Here is a 24,135-nt window from a genome sequence, read left to right as displayed (position 1 = left end):
TAACTTACTTTGTGTTGCCGGCCCAATATCCAAACTCCAAAGCCCCTGATCTAAGACTGTGTGCATCCCTTCTGCCACTTTCTCTTTTCCATTGCCTGTGGGCACGCTCCTTTCTAGGGATGCCAGGCGTGCTCCTCCTCCCCCCTCATTGCTCCTGTGCTTTGGGAACTGCGGAACACGTGCTGCGGGCTCCAATATCACTCTTACCCCGGACCACAATAGGGTGGGCACTAAGTCGGACAACCTACTATGTAACCCACACGTGTGATTGACTGATAACTGCCTCAGAATCTTTTAGCGCGTGGAGCGAGGGGCGGGACGGGAGATCTGGCGCGCAGGCGTCGCTTTGCTGCAGCCTCATTGAGGGGCGGAGCCTGGCCGGTCACGGGTAGAGCTGCTGGGCGCGTGGTTTCTTTGCTCCCACTTTGGGACTGAGCAACCTAGCTTTTTTGAGGGTGTAGAGAGTTCGCGATTATTTTAAAATGTCTAGCGAGTCGGGTCAGCCTCAGGCTGGTCCCTCATGCTCGGGGATACAGTGGCCAAAACGTGAGAGAGAGCAGGCTGAAGTGTCAGGAGGGGTGATCCGCAGAACTGTGGTCCAAGAGCGCAAATCCTGGATCCAAAAGGTTCTTGAGCAAATTATGGGCTCGCCACGCCAGTGTGTCACCCCCTCAGAGGTGGTGCCTGTAACTGTACTGGCGGTGCAAAGATACCTGTTAGAGGGTGAGCCGAGGGACACGAAGCCTAGGCTTCCCCTGTACTGCTATGATGTGACGATCTCTGACGGAGTGTACCAGGAGAAGTGCTACCTGCACCACAGCCTGAACTCTCTCGTGTATCAGAATATTCTTAAAGTTGGCATAGAAATGAAAATTTCCAGAGTGTCGTGTCTTTATAACGAGAAAAGATTAGGCCAGGGGATCCTGTGTATAGACGCCGCGCGCTGTGGAGAGCCTCAAGAAGCTATTTCTTTAGAAACTCCCTTCAGAAACCGAGCGCATGAGGAAAAACCTGAGAGACCTTTAAGAGGTGGGAAGAGCCATTATCTGGCTCTGTGGAATAACGAAGATCCGTACGGGGACATCTGGCTAACCAACAAGCAACCTGAGGAATATAATTTTAACAGTAAGTAAATGGAGGGAATGGGGGCGGGGGCTTCGAAAGTCGCGTCGCGGACCTTGCGCTGACTGAAAATTAAAAGAACGCGGTGTTATTGATTGCAAGCCTGGGAGTGGTGGCAAAGTTGGTTTTTGTTTGGTTTCGTTTGATTTGGTTGGTTGTTTTTGAAGGACTGAGAGAAACTTCATAATGAAATTTGCACGCGGTGGGTGTCGCGTGTTGGTTAGATTGCAAAATGGCCATTTCGGAAGTACCTGACGGTGTATTAAATTGTGTCTGGCAAAGATACTGATACCGAAGCCCGCGCTGCTCACGCGCTCCTTGCACGTGTGCCTAGGGCGAATGAATCTGAGTCTCATTCCGATTTCACTTGTGGAACTGGTACTTGTTTCAGATAAAGAGCATATACGTTTGAAATTTGCATAAAAGCCATAATTGTTACTTTGGCGTGTTTTAGCCTTCATTCCAAAACGATGTTCCGTGACTTACTCCTTAATCGTTTCCGTTTATCAAAATGCCACTTTGATGTCTTTGATTGTAAGGTTTAGGTGAATACCACTTTTTGAAGGTGTGTGATTTTGTGAAAAGGCTTGGAATTCTCATTTTCATGGGGTTTTTTTGTTGTTGTTTCTTTCTACAGACAATAATTGACTAGGAAGTTAAATTTTCCTGTATCAGAAATAGGAAGTTAAATTGAAAATGCCATATTGTCATTAGGAACTGTTCTAAAATCTGTTGTTTCTAGAACAGATGGAACGAGAGGAATGATACTATAATAGATATGAACATGTGGGGAATGAGGGAAAATAAAAGAAAATACTAGAAGGAAAACATGATTTCCTGCTTTTTAGTCCTTTTTTTTTTACATTATCACAATACTAAATTACAGATCTATGAGATGTAACAGCAACAAACTTGAAAGCAAAAGGATAACTAGCTAAAAATATGTAATTATAGTATCCACTAATAAGAGGAAAAAATATTATAGAAGTTTGAAGCCAAGGATGATTTAAATAACTAAATTTTAAAAGCAAAACAGCTATTTTCAGGATGAAATAATAGAATTATTTTATCTCATGCATAAAACAATAGTGAATTACTACTCTAAATGTTCATTTTTTGGAATTGCATATGGAAATGAAAGATTGATGCCCTCAAAGAATTAAATAAGGAATTTGTAAAACATATCTGGTTTTTGTTCCTATGAAAGTAATTCACTTATTATTCATTTATTAAAACCATATTTTTATTACATAAGGCAGTGTCCCAATGTTAAAAAATCCCAACTGTGTATTTAAAGTGTACTGTGTTCAAAGTGTATGACCCAAGTATACTAAAATGGTGGTGCTAAAATCTGGGCAGTGAGTATATAGGTGTTCATTGTAAAGTCCTTTTCGGTTTCCTGTATGATTGAAATAGTTAATCAAAATGATGGAATGGAGTGAAAAACCTCTTTTGCCTTCTCCTATACCTTCAACTTTCCTCTCAAAATTCCAGTTAGTGGTTTGGCATAAATTTGGGAAAATGATTTACATTTTATTGAATGATTTTCTCTTTCCACTTAACATCACATGCATCTTTTCTGTACCTCTGTACCTATAATATCCCATATGGCTGTACCACAATTTCTATAATCAAGCTCATGAAAATGGGTAATTTATAATTCTAGGCAGTGCTTAGTTTTTCAGTATTAGAAATAGTACTTAACATCATTAGGATGTATGTATATTGACTATGCTCAGTATTTCTGTTGATGGATAGATTCCTAGAAGTGGAATTGTTGAATGAATATTGAGTGTACACTGAAAATCATCTTGTGAAAATTCCTGCCAGTTTACATTCACCAATAAGTATGACTGTCCATTTCCCCATAACTTGCTAGTTTAGAGTATCTTTTTAAATTAGCATATATTAATTGTACAGAGATTTTGTTGATATTTCCATACAGGCATATAATATACTTCAATCATATTCACTCCTTCTTTTAATCTTTCTAATTCCTCCTCCCCCTCTTTTTCTTTTTTAAAATTTTAATGGGTTTTATTACTGTCCAATAATGCTCCCCCCTCCTCCCTCCTGCAGGATTCCCACTACAAAGTGTCCTACTTTTCCGTTCATTTAAAAGGATAGCTTTTAAACATTGATCTACCATATGATCCAGCAATACCACTCTTGGGGATATACCCAAAAGAATGTGACACAGGTTACTCCAGAGACACCTGCACACACATGTTTATTGCGGCACTATTCACAATAGCCAAGTTATGGAAACAGCCAAGATGCCCCACTACTGACGAATGGATCAAGAAAATGTGGTATCTATACACAATGGAATCTTATGCAGCCATGAAAAAGAACAAAATGTTATCATTTGCTGGTAAATGGATGGAATTGGAGAACATCATTCTAAGTGAGGTTAGCCTGGCCCAAAAGACCAAAAATTGTATGTTCTCCCTCATATGCAGACATTAGATCAAGGGCAAACACAACAAGGTGATTGGACTTTGATCACAAGATAAAAGCGAGAGCACACAAGGGAGGGGTGAGGATAGGTAAGACACCTAAAAAACTAGATAGCATTTGTTGCCCTCAACGCAGAGAAACTAAAGCAGATACTTTAAAGCAACTGAGGCCAATAGAAGGGGACCAGGAACTAAAGAAAAGGTTAGATCAAAAAAAATTCACCTAGAAGGTAACACACATGCACAGGAAATCAATGTGAGTCAACTCCCTGCATAGCTATCCTTATCTCAACTAGCAAAAACCCTTGTTCCTTCCTATTATTGCTTATACTCTCCCTTCATCAAAATTAGAGATAAGGGCAAAATAGTTTCTGCCGGGTATGGGGAGGGCAGGGTGGGTTGTAAGGGAATTGGTGGGGGGAGGGGGGAGAAATGACCCAAACATTGTATGCACATATGAATAACAAAATAAAAATTAAAAGGATAGCTTTTAATTGTACATGGAACCCACGGCCTTAGGAATTGCCCTACCACTAAGCCACACCTTCTGTCTTCTATGTAGCCTTCCTACAAAAACAGGCAGTAGGCTTGATTTGGTTTATGGGCCACAGTATGCTGACCTGCCCTTTAGATTCCCCAGACTCACCTCTTGAACCTTATCTCTGACTCCCCTCACACATTGTTTTTTCTGGCAGTATCACTCTTTTTTGGGGGGCGGGGGGTGGAACTGGAGTTTGAACTCAAGGCTTCGGGCTTGCAAAGCAAGTTTTCGACAGTTTTGAGCCACACCTCCAGTCCATTTTACTCTGGTTATTTTGAAGATGAGGTCTCAAGAATTATTTGCCCAGGCTGGCCTCAAACAGTGATCCTCCTGATTTTAGCCTCCAAATTAGCTAGGATTACAGGTGTGAGCCACCAGCGCCAGGCTTCCCACTTCTTTTTAATGTTCAAATATCCAAGTTTCCGCCTGCCTCTGGTACTTTACACATGTATTTTCCCTTTTCTGGAAAGTTTTTCTGATCTTCAGGTTTAAGCTCAAATATACAAAGCATAACTAGAAAAGGCTATTTAAGCAAGTATTCCTTCCCCACTTATTTTTCTGACACCCTGCAAATGTCCTTCATAAAGTCGTAACACTGAAATTATTTTATGTAGTTGTTTTCTTTGTTTCCCTACCTGTTTATGAGATCCATGTCCCCTCTACCTAGACTAATGTTTGGTCCAGAGTAGGAATTCTGTTAAGTGTTTATTGAATGAAGAAATGTGTGGAATAAATTACATTGGTGAATTTTCTAATGTTCAACCACTTTTGAATTCCTACTTGGTCATGGTTATTGTTTTAACATTTTAATATTTAAGTGAATTTAGTACATCGGTTTTGTTTTCATTTTGTGGGGGAAGCACTTTTTTCAATCCAGTTTTAATATCAGGTTAATATTAGCCTCAGAATGAATTAAACGTGGCAATTTTTCTGTGTTTACAGAAATTATGTATACATTAAAGGTTTCGTACATTCTCCCCTGACAGCTATCTGAACATGGTGCCTTGCGATGGTATTACAGAATAGTGAGACTGACTCCATTTTAATTTTTTGTAATGAAAGTGATCCAACCATTAATTTTGTTGTTGTTGTTTCTTTGTTTTGTAGTACTGTAGATCGAACTCCAGGTCTTTTGCTTGTTAGGCAACTACTCCATCACTTGATGTCTCCAGCCCAATTTTTTTAGTACATTTTTGAGAGTTGATATTTCATTAGGGTTTCTTATTTCACCTAGATCTCAAAGTCATACATGGTAATCTGTCTTTATAATTTGTCTTGGTGGTTATATCCCCTTTTCACAGCCCTAATGCTGACATGTTCACCTTTTGTTATGATTATCCATGCCAGAATTTTATCGTTAATTTTAAAAAGACACTTGGCTTTACTAACTAAGAAATCTATACTAGGGAAATATTTTCTACTTAATTTCTGCTATCCTCTTTAATTGTTTCTACTTCCTTTTTTCATATTTTCATTGTATTGCTTCCTCGAGTAGAATTCTTTATTCATTTCTTCCAAAGGTTTTTAAATTCTGGAATTTCCCATGGGTACTGCTTTGCCTGTATCACCCAGGTTTTGAAGCGTAGAGATTTTGTTGTTATTCACTACTCATATTTTCCAATTTGAACTTGGAATTCCTCTTTAACCTCCAAAAGTTTAGAAAAGGTTTACTTATCAGGTATGAAGCTCCTTATTATATCAGGTTTAAATTTTTGCTACAAATATTTCATATCCTTATTTTTCAGACATTTGCCCATTTCTGTGAGAGAAATATTTATTGCCTTCTCTCCATGATGATTGTTTTGTTTTTGCTCAATTTTTGTATTTCTGTTTTTGCTTTCAGTACTTCTTCTTTTTAAGAAATTTTTTTTGGCAGTCTTGGGGCTTGAACTCAGAGCCTTAGTCTTGCTAGGCAGGTGCTCTGCCACTTGAGCCACTCCAGGGTCTCATGAACTGTTTGCCCAGGCTGGCTTTGAACTGTGATCCTCCTGATCTCTGCCTCCCTAGTAGCTAGGATTACAGACATGAGCCACAGGTGCCCAGCTGCTTTTGGTATTTCTATAATACATAAATTTTAGCAACCGATTAATTTCTTGGTGTAAGATTTTACCCTTTATCAATAGGGAATTTGCCTCTTTTTGCCTTGAATTCTGTTTTATATGATAGTGATGTTTACCACTTCTGCTGCATTTTTGGTGGCATTAAAGGTGTTGATTCTAAATGTGAATTGTTTTAAAATACAGGTTGCTGTGCCCCAACACAAGTTTCTGATTCATTGAGTCTGAGGTGGAGCCCTAGGAATTTGCATTTCTAACAAGTTCATTGGTGATAACGATTATTAATGGCCATGCAGAGACCACACTTTGAGAATCACTGGCCTAGTGTGTCTGTCCATCCCTTTATTTGTTTCGCTTTAGGTTTATCTCTTTTAAAAAGCATATAACAGGCCTGGCAGAGTGGATCAAGTGGTAAGAGTGCCTGCCTAGCAAAAGTGAGGTCCTGAGTTCAAACCCCAGTACCAAAAAAGGGGGGTGGGGGAGAGATGCATATAGCAAAGATTCTACTTATTAAATTTTTGTAGTGGTCCTGGTATTTGAATTCAGAGCCTTGTACTTGCTAAGAAGGTGCTCTACCACTTGAGCCATGCCTCCAGCCCTAGATTCTGCTTTTTGACCCAAACCAATTCTTTGTCTTTTAAAAGATGAATTGAATTCAATGTGATTATTGATGTTTACTGTTTTATCTTTACAATGCTATCCTTTGTTTTTTCACTTCTTGACTTTTGAAGTATTTAAATTTTTCTTTTAGTAGTTTTGAAAGTTATACATTATATTGTAGTGATTGTTCTTAATGCTTTAAGGAAATTATTCAAACTTACATGTCTGTGTCAGTCTTCAGATTTATTCAGAATTTATAATATCCCCTTCTTAAACAAGAGAAGATATTTAGGACTCTACTTGCATGGAGCAATTATCTCAGTCTGCTTTTACAGTATATTTGAAAGTACTTGATTCAGGATTTTTGCTATCAAATTAATTTGGCTTATAGTTTTCTCTTTTGTACTATTTCTTTCAGTATTTTTCAAGATTATACTAAGTTTATAAAATGCATTAGTAATGCCTTAGTGCAATTAGTACATTTTAGTGGGCACTGGAAGAACTTATAATTCAGGGAAAGAGCTATTCCTTGAAAGTTATTTGAGTTTTCTTGTAAAACTATGTGAGTAACTGCCATGTTTTGGAGGCCATGTGATTTTTTTTTCATTTTCTTACATTATTAACATATTTTGATTTTTTTTCTGCTTCTTACAGCAAAACTAATAATTTGTATTTTCCTAGATTATCTATTTCACTGAAATTTTGGTATTTGTTGCTATAGAATCATGCATAGTAAACTTTTGACATTTTTCACTGTGTTTATAGTTCATTACATTCAGAATATTGCATTTTCATTTTCATGATTGGACTTGCCAAGCAATCTTTTCATTAATTTTTCCAGATAATTAGATTTTTTTTTCTGGTACTGGGACTTGAACTCAGGGCCTCACCTTGAGCCACTCCACCAGCCCTGTATTTGTGAAGGGTTTTTCAGATAGGGTCTCAAGGATTATTTTCCCAGGCTGGCTTCGAACCAAGATCCTCCTGATCTCTGCCTCCTGAGTAGCTAGAACTACAGGTGTGAGTCACTGGCGCCCAGCCAGATACTCAGATTTAACAATGCTGTTTTCTCTGTGTGTCTCTGTCTCTGTCTCTCTCTCTCTCTCTCTCTCTCTCTCTCTCTTCTTCTGTTCTCTTCTCTTCAATTCTCTCTTCTTCTCTTCTCTTCTCTGTCTGTCTCTCGCTCTCGCTCTCTCCTCTCTGTGTATGTCTCTGTCTCTTTCTGTGTCTCTCCTCTCCGTCTCTCTGTCTTTCTCTCTCTCTCTTTTCCTGTCTCTCTTCTCTCTCGTCCTCCTCCTCTCTCCTTCTGTCCCTTTCTTGGCACTGGAAATTGAACCCAGGGCCTCGCATATGCTAGGCAAGCTCTATGCCACTTGATCTATACCCCTGCCCTTTTTTATACGCCTGTACTTTTTTTGTACTGTTTTCAGGATAAGATCTAGCTCACTTTGCTCAAATTCACAATCTTCCTACCTTCACCTCTCAAGTAGCTGGGATTACAGGGGTGAATCACCACACCTGGCTACTGTTTTCTTTTTGTTTATTGTGGTATAATGCTTTCTAATTCATTTCTTTCAGCTTTTATCTTTATTCACTTCTGCATTCATTAGATTTACTCTTCTGCAGAAATTCTTAATACCTATTGGTGTCCCTAAGACATTTCACAAGGGCAAACTATTTTCATAATAATACTAAAACTTCACTTACTTTTTTCACTCTCATTCTCTCACAAGTGTACAGGAGAGTTTTCCAGAGGCTGCCTGACATGTGACAATGAAACACTGAATGCCAAGAAAGATAGTTCTTTTCAGTTTAGCTAAAGAGAGTCATAGAAATGTAAAATAGTACCACTCATCTCACTAATTTTTTTGTTTTTGAAAATATAGGCATTTTCAAAAGAATGTTATCTATAATGCTATATTTAGGCTTACTGTCATTTCTAAATTGATAATTTTAAATTTCTTAATGTATGATATAGTAAATATTGATAGATATAACCTGCATAAACAAAAGCTCTTCCAAATATTTAAGAATTTTTAAGAATTTAAAGAGGTACTGAGACCAAAAAGTTTCAGAATAATTGTTCCATTGCTTATTGTCTAAATTTTGTGTTGAAATAAACTGGATAGTTTATTTTCATTCTTTCTTTTCAGTTTGCTTTGAATTTATACAGATTCCTCTTGTTTTACAAATATACTATAATTTCTTTTTGAATCCAATAAATATGTATATTCTATGAAATTTGCAAGTTAAAAACCAAAGTAGGAAAAATGTTAAATGGGCTGATGTTTGATCATAATTAGTAACTCTAATTATGGCAAAAACAGCTGCTGTTAGAACTGTGGTTTTTACAAAACAATGTAGCTCTTGAATTTTTCAGCTAATAAAGGAAGCATGTCCACCTTTACTGATCAACCTGTTCCATGTACATTGCAGATAATTCAAAGCAAATCCATGATGTATGTGATTGTATGAAAAGGCAAATCAATTAATTACATCAGATCAAATGTTAGGTCCTTTTATTCTGGACTTGTAATGTATTAGGAAAATCTGGAAGGAAAATTAGACACATTGTCCTTATAATTCTGAAATTTTGCATGTTTATGGTATAGGCATAATTACAACATACTGTTTAAGCTCTACAAGTATTTTTTTTCTTTTTTTTATTGTTTTGTTATTCATATGTGCATACAAGGCTTGGGTCATTTCTCCCCCCTGCCCCCACCGCCTCCCTTACCACCCACTCTGCCCCCTCCCTCTCCCCCCAGTCCCCTCAATACCCAGCAGAAACTATTTTGCCCTTATCTCTAATTTTGTTGAAGAGAGAGTATAAGCAATAATAGGAAGGAACAAGTGTTTTTGCTGGTTGAGATAAGGATAGCTATACAGGGCATTGACTCACACTGATTTCCTGTGCGTGGGTGTTACCTTCTAGGTTAATTCTTTTTGATCTCACCTTTTCTCTAGTTCCTGGTCCCCTTTTCCTATTGGCCTCAGTTGCTTTTAAGGTATCTGCTTTGCTTTCTCTGCGTTAAGGGCAACAAATGCTAGCTAATTTTTTAGATGTCTTACCTATCCTCACCCTTCCCTTGTGTGCTCTCACTTTTATCATGTGCTCAAAGTCCAATCTCATTGTTGTGTTTGCCCTTGATCTAATGTCTGCATATGAGGGAGAACATACAATTTTTGGTCTTTTGGGCCAGGCTAACCTCACTCAGAATGATGTTCTCCAATTCCATCCATTTACCAGCGAATAATAACATTTCGTTCTTCTTCATGACTGCATAAAATTCCATTGTGTATAGATACCACATTTTCTTAATCCATTCGTCAGTGGTGGGACATCTTGACTGTTTCCATAACTTGGCTATTGTGAATAGTGCTGCAATAAACATGGGTGTGCAGGTGCCTCTGGAGTAACCTGTGTCACATTCTTTTGGGTATATCCCCAAGAGTGGTATTGCTGGATCAAATGGTAGATCAATGTTTAGCTTTTTAAGTAGCCTCCAGATTTTTTTCCAGAGTGGTTGTACTAGTTTACATTCCCACCAACAATGTAAGAGGGTTCCTTTTTCCCTGCATCCTCGCCAACACCTGTTGTTCATGGTGTTGCTAATGATGGCTATTCTAACAGAGGTGAGGTGGAATATTATGTGGTTTTAATTGGCATTTCCTTTATTGATTGAGATGGTGAGCATTTTTTCATATGTTTTTTGGCCATTTGAATTTCTTCTTTTGAGAAAGTTCTCTTTAGTTCACTTGCCCATTTCTTTATTGGTTCATTAGTTTTAGGAGAATTTAGTTTTTTAAGTTCCCTATATATTCTGGTTATCAGTCCTTTGTCTGATGTGTAGCTGGCAAATATTTTCTCCCACTCTGTGGGTGTTCTCTTCAGTTTAGAGACCATTACTTTTGATGAACTGAAGCTTTTTAGTTTTATGAGGTCCCATTTATCTATGCTATCTCTTAGTTGCGGTGCTGCTGGGGTTTCGTTGAGAAAGTTCTTACCTATACCTACTAATTCCCGAGTATTTCCTACTCTTTCCTGTATCAACTTTAGAGTTTAGGGTCTGATATTAAGATCCTTGATCCATTTGAGTTAATATTTGTATAGGGTGATATACATGGATCTAGTTTCAATTTTTTGCAGACTGCTAACCAGTTTTCCCAGCAGTTTTTGTTGAAGAGGCTGCTATTTCTCCATAATACATTTTTAGCTCCTTTGTAAAAGACAAGTTGGTTATAGTTGTGTGGCTTCATATCTGGGTCCTCTATTCTGTTCCACTGGTCTTCATGTCTGTTTTTGTGTCAGTACCATGCTGCTTTTATCGTTATTGCTTTGTAATATAGTTTGAAGTCAGGTATCGTGATACCTCCAGCATTGTTCTTTTGACTGAGTATTGCCTTGGCTATTCGTGGCCTCTTGTGTTTCCATATTAATTTAATGGTAGATATTTCAATCTCCTTAATGAATGTCATTGGAATTTTGATGGGAATTGCATTAAACATGTAGATTACTTTTGGGAGTATAGACATTTTTACTATGTTGATTCTACCAATCCATGAGCATGGGAGATCTTTCCACTTTCTATAGTCTTCCTCAAACTCTTTCTTCAGAAGTTTTCCTTGTTGAGGTCATTCACATCTTTTGTTAGGTTTACACCTAGGTATTTGATTTTTTTTGAGGCTATTGTAAATGGAATTGTTTTCATACATTCTTTTTCTGTTTGCTCATTGTTAGTGTATAGAAATGCTAATGATTTTTCTGTGTTGATTTTATACCCTGCTACCTTGCTGTAGCTACTAATGATGTCTAGAAGCTTCTGAGTAGAGTTTTTTTGGGTCTTTAAGGTATAGGATCATGTCGTCTGCAAATAGGGATATTTTGACAGTTTCTTTACCTATTTGTATTCCTTGTTTTCCTTCTTCTTGCCTAATTGCTGAGTAGGAATTCCAGTACTATGTTAAATAGGAGTGGAGATAGTGGGCATCCTTGTCTGGTTCCTGATTTTAGAGCGAATGGTTTCAGTTTTTCTCCATTAAGTATAATGCTGGCTGTAGGTTTGTCATATATAGCTTTTATAATGTTGAGGGACTTTCCTTCTATTCCTAGTTTTCTTAGAGCTTTTATCATGAAATGATGTTGGATCTTATCAAAGGCTTTTTCTGCATCTATTGAGATGATCAAGTGGTTTTTGTCTTTGCTTCTGTTAATGTGGTTTATTACGTTTATTGATTTTTGTATGTTGGACCACCCCTGCATTCCTGGGATGAAGACTACTTGGTCGTGGTGAATAATCTTTTTGATGTGTTGTTGAATTCGGTTTGCCATTATTTTGTTGAGGATTTTTGCATCAATGTTCATTTAGGAGATTGGCCTATAGTTCTCCTTTTTGGAGGTGTCTTTGCCTGATTTTGGGATAAGTGTAATACTGGCTTCATAAAATGTGTTAGGCAGTGTTCCTTCCCTTTCTATTTCGTGGAACAGTTTAAGGAGGGTTGGTATCAGTTCTTCTTTAAAGGTCTGATAGAATTCAGCAGAGAATCCATCAGGTCCCGGATTTTTCTTTTTGGGGAGACTCCTGATTGCTGCTTCAATTTCTTTTTGTGCTATAGATCTATTCAGGTGATTAATTTCCTCTTGGTTCAGTTTTGAATGATCATATGTATCTAGAAATCTGTCCATTTCTTTAAGATTTTCAAATTTATTGGAATATAGGTTCTCGAAGTAGTCTCTGATGATTTCCTGGACTTCCATGGTGTTTGTTGTTATCTCCCCTTTTGCATTCCTGATTCTACTAATTTGGGTTTTTTCTCTCCTCATTTTAGTCAGGTTTGCCAGGGGTCTATCTATCTCGTTTATTTTTTCAAAGAACCAACTTTTTGTTTCATTAATTCTTTGTATGGTTTTTTGGTTTCTATTTCATTGATTTCAGCTCTTATTTTTATTATTTCTCTCCTTCTATTTGTTTTGGGATTTGGTTGTTCTTGTTTTTCTAGGAGTTTGAGATGTATCATTAGGTCATTAATTTGGGATCTTTCAGTCTTTTTAATATATGCCCTCATGGCTATAAACTTTGCTCTCAGGACTGCCTTAGCTGTGTCCCATAGGTTCCAGTAGGCTGTGTTTTCATTTTCATTGACTTCCAGGAACTTTTTAATTTCCTCTTTTATTCCATCAATGATCCATTGTTCATTAAGTAATGAGTTATTAAGTTTCCAGCTGTTTGCGTGTTTTTTGTCTTTACTTTTGTTGTTGAGTTCTACTTTACTGCATTGTGATCAGATAGAATGCACAGTATAATTTCTATTTTCTTATATTTGCTGAGGCTTGCTTTGTGCCCTAGGATATGATCTATTTTGGAGAAGGTTCCATGGACTGCAGAGAAGAATGTATATTGTGTAGAAGTTGGATGAAATGTTCTGTAGACATCAAGTGGGTCCATTTGATCTATTGTATATTTTAGATCTTGGATTTCTTTATTGATTTTTTGTTTGGATGACCTATCTATTGATGATAATGGGGTGTTAAAGTCTCCCACAACCACTGTGTTGGAGTTAATGTATGCTTTTATGAATTTTTTTTTCATGCCACTAAGTTGACTAGGTAATACAGTATGTAAAAACATAGGCATAGATGAAGTTTTTATTTGTTTGTTTTTTTGTTTTGGCAGTACTGGGGCTTGAAATCAGGGCCTCACACTTGCTAAGCAGAAGAAATTTTTACTCTTAACAGGCTTGGAGATTAAAACATTTCAAAGTAAATCACATAGTATATAGAAAATAGTAAGTGCTGTGTATAAAACAAAGCAGGGAGGGGGATAAGTTAAGTAAAGAGTTAGTTTTCATCAGTGTGAAGGCAACTTTTGAGCAAAACATGGAATGAGGGAGAGGAAGTCACTTAGATATCTTAAAAGGAAGATGTTCCAGACAGAATAGCAAGTGCAAAGGCACTGATGTAGAGCCATGTCTGGCATGTTTAGGGAAGATGGAAGCTCTACATATAAAACTGAAGTGAGGAAAATACAGAAATGTGCCATAAAAATTCTGTAAGTTAAGTAAGTGGTTAGTTATAGGAGAATATTGAGAGATGAGTTTAGATCCCAGTTTTCTAGGAAGTATTTAAATAGTTTGACAAGGTGGAGAGCAATGTAGAAGGAACACTGTTTTACTTTATATGGGTATTTACCTATGTTCTCGGCACATAGTTAATCCTATTTGTAGCTTAGCCATAATTCTTAGGGATATTGTATAGTTTATGTAGGAGAAGTGTATAAACTGACTTAGCGGGCAAGAAGGAATTGTACTGGGTATGATCTGGCTATCATTTTTTTGACATTAAAATAGAACTTAGAGGTTATCGTAGCATGTTAAGCATGGGTTTTTTCTCTTTTTATATTTTAGATACCAAAATAATTTCCCTTTCTCATCTCGAAATGACCTGGACTAGCAGAAAGGATTTTCCTGCCCTGCTTGTGAGGATCTTGCATAAATCAAAACTGCGATACTATGGGAAACCTGATAAAATGATGATTGAGCCTTACCAGGTACAAATAATGATATGATAAAATATGTTAATTTAAATTTATAGATTATGACTTACATACCTGACTATGTTAAGATAAATTTGTTTGAATAATATTCCATAGGTTCTATTTAGTAATTTTTAAATGTACATAAAAATATGTACTGCAAAATATTTTCCTATGTAATTTATTTTACAAAAAGGAATTCTTGGGGGTTGGGGTTATAGCCCAGTGGTAAAACACTTGCTTAACATGTACAAAGCCATAGGTTCCATCTCCAGCACCATAACAAAAAAGGTAAAAAATAAGAAAAAAATTCTTTCTATATTGGTGCTCTTTAGTTCCCTGATCCAGCTGGTCTCCTTGAACCTTTTTTTTTTATTGTCTTCAACTTTCTATATTGTGTTTTATGCAAGAGCATATAAACATACTCTAGTCCCCATTTTAAAAAATGAGAAAGGGGAGGGAAAAAATCTCCCTTGACCTTATAAGTCCTCTAACACCTCTCTCCTTCTCTTTGGGCAGTGTCTCGAAGTGTCTACCCAAGATATTTTCACTTTCTTGCCTCCCATTAACTTAACACCATTAGTTTGACTTTTGTCTTCCGTTTGTTACTCACTAGTAACCTGATTGTAAAGTCAATCCAACACTGCTGTCAGCTTGACTCTGTGCCATATAATGCCAAACAGATCTAGCATCTTGATTTTTTTTAATATCATACTGTACTTTAGGTGTTTTATGACGCTTGTAGTATAAAAGTTATGAATACTTATTGGAGGGAATTTGGAAAATGTGGAAAGCTGTATAAAGAGATTAATATTGTCCAAAATCAACCAAAGAAAGGCACTGCTCACATGGTGTGTATTATTCCCTGTGTTTCTTTTTCTTTATTTTTTTCAGTGGTACAAGGGTTTGCATTCAGGTCCCAACTGGCTTGGCAGGCAGTCCACCACTTGATTCATACTCCTAACCCTTTTCATCCTTTAGTAGTTTTTTCAGATAGAGTCTTGCATTTTTTTGCCCAGGGCTATCTTGGACATGATCCTCCTACCTATTCATCCCACGTAGCTGGAACTAGATGCACCCCACCACAGCCATCTTATTTTCTAAGATGGGGTCTCACTAACTTTTTGCCTGAGCTGTCTTCAAACTGCAATCCTCCTGATCGCCACCTTCTGAGTAGCTGGGATTACAGATGGTGCCATCATGGCTTGCCTTAATCCTCTTTCTTTCTTGTTTGTGTATAAATCTTATACATATATATACATTTTATGCATATCTATATATACATACCTGTCATCTGTATCACAACATATATGTGTATGATATATTGCATGTGACTATGTCATACTACATTTAATCAGTTAATTATCTTACAAAGTGGGAACCATATCATACATACAATTTTGTATCATTTAGCATTTTCTGAAATATTTTCTCATATCACTAAAAATTCTTTTTCATATTTATAAATTCTGTCATATGGTAGAATAAACTCCCAGTGATTTCTCTATAGTTTTTCTTCCTCATTCTTGAAATACTTTCCTTCCTAGATTTTTCACTCCATTTGTTCCCTTGTCTTTCCACCTCCTTGTATCTTCATCATCTTGCCCCTGCTTACCTCTCCAGTCTCCTCCTGATCTCTCCATGCTTTACACTGACCAAATTGCTCTGCCTAGAATTTCCCAAAGGTAACCCTTTGGTTTCTACCTTTCATGCCTCTGCTCTTCCTCTCAACTCATCAGATTGCCAAAGCCACTTATAAGATTCAGTTAAATACTGACCTCTGCTAGAAGCCGTTCCATGTCTAACCATATGCATAGTCACTTGGGAAAACCAGCTACATTCTACTTTGTGGCCTTGCATTTGTCTTGCACAGCATGCACAACCCAGTTATACATATTTTTAATACATTTACTAACATTACTCTACTGTGGCAGTATGGTATTTTGCTTAAGAATGTATGCCCTGCCTGTAATCTTAGCACTTGGGAGGCTGAGTCAGAAGAATAGCAAGTTCAAAGTCAGCCTGAACTACATAGTAAGTTCAAGGCAAGCCTTGGGTACATAGTGAGACCATGTCTCAAAAAAAAAAAAAGCAAAACTAAAAAAAGGATACTTGCCCTGTAGTCAGGTGAATCGATTTCAAGTCTCATCTCTGTCTACCACGTATTAACTTTTAGCATTAGGAAAGTTATTTATCCTTTTTAAGCCTCACTTCTCTCATCTGTAAATTGGAGATACTACTGATTGTACTTATCTTACAGAGCTGATGTGAGGATTGAATTATTTAACACAGGTAATTCAAAGGCTAGAGAGCACTTGGAAGACTGCCTTTTAGAAAGAACCAAAGTTGCCTGCCATTATATTTTAAAACTGAGAAAAACATACTTTCTACTGTAACTGATTTCTCTATTCTAATTATACGGAGACTCAGCAATAATGTATATTGGCATTAATATCCCCTTTCTAGCTTTCTGCTAGGGGATATTAATGCCAATATACATTATTAGTATTCCCATGGCATTTATACCAGAATCTCAACACCAGTATAAGTAAATTAATGTAATCAGGGCATTGATGGCAAAATGTCCACATAGTTATAGATCTACCTGAAGTTCTGTAATATATAAATGCCAAGGCCTTCCAGCAGTTCAAATAACCAAGAATGGTATTAAGATCTTCACTTGAAATGTTTAAAATGTGACTTGTCTCATTCATTTGACAAATGTATTGTGTGCTTACTCTGTGTACAACACTGTGTTAAACATTAGGTAAGAACCAAATATAAATAAAATGTGGTCTGGTCCCTCAGAGTTTACCATCACACAGTGAGTTAGTAGTACATCTGGGTATCCCCTGCATCTTGTAGCAATCTCTCCTTTACATTACCAATATTAGCAGAGTTGACAACTTAATCATTACTAATAAAGAACTAAAATTTAAATGTTAAAATGTTATTTTCTGTTGGCCTAAATTGTCACAGATAATATGTTGTATGCCACCCATATAGATTAAAACAGCAAATATATGTATACTTTTACTCTTTTTCTCTAGAGCTTTTTGGAAGTTGCTGACAGCTCGGGCACAGTTTCAGCGATTATGTGGAATGCCTTGTGTCCGGAGTGGTATAAAAGTTTGAAAATTGGTTTAGTTCTTCTGCTTCAAGATTATTCTGTTAAAAAGAGCTATCCGTTCAGGATTCAGCCTCTTCCTGTGGATCCAGAGATCAAACTAATTTCAACAATGGGTTAAGTATTTAATGAATTTGTTGTATTTTGACTCTTTTGCTTATACAAATTTTCGGAGTACCGTATCAGACAAAGGGCCATAAGCATTACTAAAGCTTTCAGAACCTGACACTTTTAAATTCCTTCACCTATAAAAATTTCAAGTAATTATGTTGCTTAGTAAGTCAACTAATTCATAAAGAAAAATTGCTTGAGATATTTATTATTGACTAAGGAATGGGCTTCACTTGGAATATACTTACCTTTTCTTCTTAGTTTTGGTTATATAATATTAATTTAATTACTCAAGTATATTTTACTGTTAATGCTAGTTGTTACCTTTGAGTTTTTGTTTATTTTATATTTTGAAATAATTTTACATTTACATAAAAGTTGAAAAATAGTATAAAGAACTCCCATATGACCTACACTCGTACTAAACAATTGTTAACATTTACCTTTGCCTTATTATTCTATAACTAGATAGATGAGTAATTTCTCTCTGAACTGTTTGAGAGAAAGTGGCAACCATCATACATACCTCTTTTCCCTCAACCCTTCAGTAATATGTCAGTGTATATTTCTGAAGAAAAAGAACATTCTATTATATAATTGCAGTGCAATTACCAAAATCAAGAAATTTTAAATTGAGACAATGCTATTTAACTTTTAGTTAACATTCTAATTTTCCAATTGCCACAATCTTCAAAGGGTTTTATTCTGTTTAATATTGAAATAAAAGTGTTTTTATATATTTGTTAACATATATTAGTTGTATGGGGGGGGTGGTTCGTTGTGACATTTCCATATATGCTAACAGTGAACCTTGGTTAGATTCTTCCCCACCATCGTTCTTCCTCATCTTTGTTCCCCCCTTCTTAAAACAATTTCAACAGGTTTCATTGTCCTATTTTCATACAAGTATAAAAAATATATAGACCATATTTCCCCTTTTCACCCTCTCCTTTCACTCTTGCCATTGGTATCCACCCCCAAACAGAACCTATTTTATATTCGTGTCCATCATTTTTAGTGTATATTCATTGTTCAAGAAGAAATGAAAGTTTTGATAAGTAGGCATCTCAAATATTTTAGGAGCATTAGAATTAATATAATAAATTAGTAGTTTTAGATGTGTATGTGATTTTTTTCAGTTTCATTTTTCTGAATTTTAGATAATATTACTCAGTAAGTTTAAGCATTTTTTGGCTTCTAATAGTTTTGTTCTGAAATTGTATTTCTATATATTCTTAATTCCTCAGCTAATTCATTCAACTTGATTTCTGGTAAAGATAGCAGCTGTTCATTGCTTCTTAAATATGTGTTTATTTGGGAAAGTCTCACATGATTATTAAAATCTTAAACATTTTGCAAACATTGGTCACATTTTACTAAATGAAAAAGATATTGCCTATAGAGTTTGGTATACTTAGTCCCTTTTGTCATTACTAATTATTCTAGAAAAGGTAAAAAATTAAATTGATAGCGGTACTGTGACTTACTTGAGGAAATACAGTAAAATTTGGCAAAAGAAAGCTAATTCACAGTATGCATTATTATGTCTACCAAATCATAAATTATATTCCACAACCAAGCATATTAGGTGACAAAACTGCTTTAGATTTGACATATTCTTTGTCAATAAGAAATAAGGTAAATGACTTTGTTGATGACACATAATAAATCACTGACATAATGGAAATTAAAAGCTAGTTCGCCTGATATGGAGTTCATTGTTCTTTTTATTAGATATACAAATTTCTGGAGTAAAGAGATTTAATTTAAATCATAGTTTTTAACCTGTCTGTGGATAAATCTAGAAATGTGAATGGTTTAGTAGCTGCTTCTAAGCCTTAAAAACATGAAATGAAGGACAATAGACAGCATTTAGTCAGTGGATAAGCAGCCACTAAAAAAAATTAACACTGAAACTCACCCAAACATTATGCTACCTTTCCTATATAGAATTGCACACCCAGATTTTCATAATGGAAACCCCCTATTTAAGATATAAAATCCTATTTATGCTTTCAAATAAGTAATTTCACATATATGAATTTTTGTAAATTATGATAATAAATTTGAAATGTGCCTTTTAGTCTTTAAAACAGTTTTACTTCATGTCAGTATTAGTGGCAATCTCTATTTTCTCCCACCACTTTTTGATAAGTAGCAATTTTTTCATTCACTCTCAGGTCAATAAACTCTCTTTAAAGGGCAAGACAGTAAATATTTTAGGCTTTTCAGGCCATATTGTCTCCATCGTTACTACTCTATTTTGTCTTTGTAGAATGAAAGCAGCTATTTATAAACTTATTTGTTTACCAAATAAGTATGGCTGTATTCCAATAAAACTTGATTTACAAAAATAGGCAGCCACCAGCAAACTATAATTTGCCTAGCCTCCCTGTGTAAACACATCTCAATTCTGGCTGTATATTGCATTTGCTTGGGTAATTTTAAAGAAGTATTGGGACCTCGTCTTCAGATACTCTTAATTAATTGCTCTGAGAAAGTGACCAAGGCTTTCATATGTGTTTATAACTCCTAAGCCAATGCTAGTATACAGCCAGAGTTGAGAACTATGAATTTATGATCTTTAAAAAAGTCACTTGTCTAGCTGGAGGAGTGGCTCAAGTGGTAGAGTGCCTGCCTAGCAAGCCTAGCAAGTGTAAGGCCGTGAGTTCAAGCCCCAGTACCACCAAAAAAAAAAAAGGTCACTTGTCTCAGACCGAACAATGATCGCATGAAGGGAAAAAGATAGTTTTGCAAACTATGAAAGAACAGGATATACAAAAATAAGTGATATGTAGTTTTACAATTAGAATTGTTCTGATGGGTGACAGATATGTAAGGTAAAGTATACTAAAATGAAAAATTCATGACAAAAACAGTAAAATATGAAAGCAAAGAGGAGAGGAAATGAATGGAAATGTAGTGGAGGAAAGAATGGGCAGGAGAGGAGAATGGTTTGGATGAGAGAAAGTATAAGTGGAGTTTAGGAAAAATAACAGGATATTTTAAATGTTATAAGCAGTATAAATAAAGAAGAATATGTAGTAAGGGGAGAGTTGGGTAGTAAGAGAATTTGGTACTTATGCTATCATCACTGCCTTCTGGAAACTATTGTGGTAATTTATCTTGGTTTAGTTTTCATAATTACACATGTAATTCCAAGTTAGAGAAATTACAATATAATTGTTTTTGAAAAAAACAACTAAGTGAAAACCTATAAAAATGAAAAATTATATTGTAAAACAAAGGCTATATTATTTCTGATAACATATGACTTTGTATATTTACATTTTATATATTATTTGAACAATTCTTTACAAAACAGTATTCAGAAGATATACCCAAATAATAAACCTATAAAAATCTTTAGATTTTCAGACCATTTTACATAACACATAATGAGATGATAACATCAAGTGTTTGGGGGGTTGTGGGGCAAGGGATATTCAATTAGAAATCCTAGTGTTTTAGAGCTGTAAAGGAGCTTGAATATAATCTCGTGATACTATGAGTTTAAAATGCAAACTTTGTAAAACACAAACAATTTTCTAGGTGCATGGCAATGTTACACAATAAAAGACTTTCTTTGCTTATATATGAATAGGCTGAATCTCATAAAGGTAAAGTAAGTTTTTCTGGTCACATGGCTAATAATAGGCAGGACTAGGAATCAGGAGTCTTCACTCTGCATTAATCTTTGGTAGCAACATAGCAAATTCTTAGAAAATAACTGGCATAAAAAGAAATAGCACAAATATCTTTATAATTTATTATGGTAATTGAATCAAAGATTTAAAAACTTCCCACAAAGAAAATATCAGGCACACATCATTTTACAGGAACATCCTACCAGACATTCAAGGAATATACCATTCCAAACTATTCCAGAGAATTGACTAAGAGAGCATACTCTCAAACTCAATATTTGCTACCAATATAATCATGATAATCAAAACCAACCAAGAATATTATAAAAGAGGAAAATTAGAGGCCAGCTTCTGCTATAAATAGATGATAGATAGATAGATAGATAGATAGATAGATATGCTGAATAGAATATTAACAAACTGAATTCAGTTTGTCAGTCCTGTAAAACAATCATGCACTGTGACTAAGTTGCATTTTTCTCAACAGCAATGCAAAGTTGGTTTTACATATGAAAATCTGTGTCATGCATCATATTAACAGATTAAAGAAAATAATTATCCTAATATATACACAAAAAGCATTCATTAAAATTTTACACTCATTAATTTAAAAAAGAAAATAGGGAAAGTAAACTTCCTTAACCTGACAAAGGGTAATCACAAAATCAAAACAAAACAACAAGCACATTTCTTTTTTGTTTTTGAAACAGGTTCTTATCATGTAGCCCAGGCTGACCTCAAACTCCCTATGTAGCCTGGGCTGGTCTTAAACTCACAATTTTATACCTCAGCCTCCCCAATGCTAGGATTACATGCATGAACCACAATGCCTAGCTTTAGCAAGCCAATTTTAAAAAAAATTTTCTGATGGTACTGGGGTTTGAATTCAGGGCTTCACGCTTGCTAGGCAGGCACTCTACTACTTGAGCCAGAGCTCCAGCTCTTTTTGCTCTGGGTATTCTGGAGATAGGGTCTTATTCTTTGCCCAGGCTTATGTAGACCATAATCCTCCTATTTATGCTTCCTGCCATTGCTGGGGTGACAGGCACACACCACTGTGCCCAGCTTTTTTCCCTTGAGGTAGGGTCTCGCAAACTTTTTTGCCTGGGCTGGCCTAGAACTATCATCTCCCCATCTCAGCTTCCCAGGTTGATTGAGATGACAGGAACACACCACCATGCCCAGCTATTGCTTGAGATGGGGGTCTCACAAACTTTTTGCCCTGGCTGGTCTCAAACCATGATCTTCCCAATCTCAGCCTCCCATGCAGTTAGGATTATAGGGGTGAGCCATCAGTGCCCAGAAGCAAGCACAATTCTTTTTTTACAAATTTTTTATTCATTTATTCACATGGGCATACATTGTTTGGGCCATTCCCCCCCCCCGCCCCTGCCCCCTTTCTCACCCCCACACCCCCTCGCTTCCAGGCAGAACCTGTTCTGCCTTTATCTCTAATTTTGTTGAAGAGAAAACATAAGCAAAAATAAAGAAAAAGCGTTTTTGCTAGTTGAGATAAGGATAGCTCTACAGAGAGATTCCTAGCATTGCTTCCATGTACAGTGCTTGTGTTACATCCCAAGTTGATTCATCTCTAACTGACCTTTTCACTAGTTCCTGATCCCCTTCTCATATCGACCTCTGTCGCTTAAGGTTTCTGTATAAGTTCCCCTGCAGTGCAGACATCACTTTCATGTTTTGGGTTTCTTACCTATCCCCATACTTCCTGTATGTGCTCTCCCCTTATCATGTGACCCAAGTCCAACCACATTCCTGTATTTGCCCTAGATCTAAAGTCTGCATATGAGGGAGAACACACGATTTTTGGTCTTCTGAGCCTGGCTAACCTCACTCAGAATGATGTTCTCCAGTTCCATCCATTTACTTTCAAATGATAAGATTTCATGCTTCTTCATGGCTGAGTAAAACTCCATTGTGTATAAGTACCACAATTTCTTAATCCATTCATCAGTAGTAGGGCAAGTTGTTTCCATAACTTGGCTATTGTGAATAGCGCTGCAATAAACATGGGTGTGCAGGTGCCTCTGGAGTAACCTGTGTCTCATTCTTTTGGGTATATCCCCAGGAGTGGAATTGCTGGATCATATGGCAGATCTATGTTTAGATTTTTAAGAAGCCTCCAAATTTTTTTCCAGAGTGGTTGCACTAGCTTCCATTCCCACCAGCAGTGTACAAGGGTTCCTTTTTGCCCACATCCTTGCCAACACGTGTTGTTGGTGGTGTTTTTGATAATGGCTATTCTAACAGGGGTGAGGTGGAATCTTTGTGTAGTTTTGATTTGCATTTCCTTAATGGCTAGAGATAGTGAACATTTTTTTATGTGTTTTTTTGGCCATTTGAATTTCTTCTTTTGAGAAAGTTCTGTTAAGTTCACTTGCCCATTTCTTTATTGGTTCATTGATTTGGGGAGAGTTTAGTTTTTTAAGTTCCCTGTATGTTCTGGTTTTAAGTCCTTTGTCTGATATATAGCTGGCAAATATTTTCTCCTACTCTGTGGGTGGTCTCTTCAGTTTAGAGACGGTTTTTTTGTTGTGCAGACGCTTTTTAGTCTTATGAAGTCCCATTTGTCTATACTTTCTCTTAGTTGCTGAGCTCCTGGGGTTCTATTGAGGAAGACCCTGCCTGTACCTATTACTTCCAGAGTGTTTCCTACTCTTTCCTGTACCAACTAGAGTTTCAGGTCCGATATTAAGGTCCTTGATCCATTTTGAGTTGATACTAGTACAGGGTGATAAACATGGATCATTGAGACGATCAAGTGCTTTTTGTCTTTGCTTCTATTAATGTGCTGTATTATATTTATAGATTTACGCATTTTTGAACCACCCTGCATCCCTGGGATGAAGCTGACTTGGTTGTGGTGAATGATCTTTCTGATGTGTTGTTGGATTCGGTTTGCCATTATTTTATTGAAGATTTTT

General features: G+C 36.3%; 1 protein-coding gene across 3 annotated transcripts in view; it reads left to right on the top strand.

The window, feature by feature from the left end:
• Nucleotides 1-378: 378 nt before the first annotated feature.
• The window catches only part of Radx (RPA1 related single stranded DNA binding protein, X-linked), a 72,028-nt gene continuing 48,271 nt past the window's right edge, over nucleotides 379-24,135 (top strand). For all 3 annotated transcript variants that reach the window (XM_074062777.1, XM_074062776.1, XM_074062778.1), the window contains exons 1-3: nucleotides 379-1,125; nucleotides 14,184-14,326; nucleotides 17,362-17,554. In XM_074062777.1, coding sequence (XP_073918878.1) covers nucleotides 483-1,125; nucleotides 14,184-14,326; nucleotides 17,362-17,554 — 979 coding nt within the window. In that variant the 5' untranslated portion in view covers nucleotides 379-482. The remainder of the gene's footprint in view (nucleotides 1,126-14,183; nucleotides 14,327-17,361; nucleotides 17,555-24,135) is intronic.

The sequence above is a fragment of the Castor canadensis genome, chromosome X, assembly GCF_047511655.1.
Source record: "Castor canadensis chromosome X, mCasCan1.hap1v2, whole genome shotgun sequence".
Classification (NCBI taxonomy): Eukaryota; Metazoa; Chordata; class Mammalia; order Rodentia; family Castoridae; genus Castor; species Castor canadensis.
This window is presented reverse-complemented; position numbering and strand designations above follow the sequence as displayed.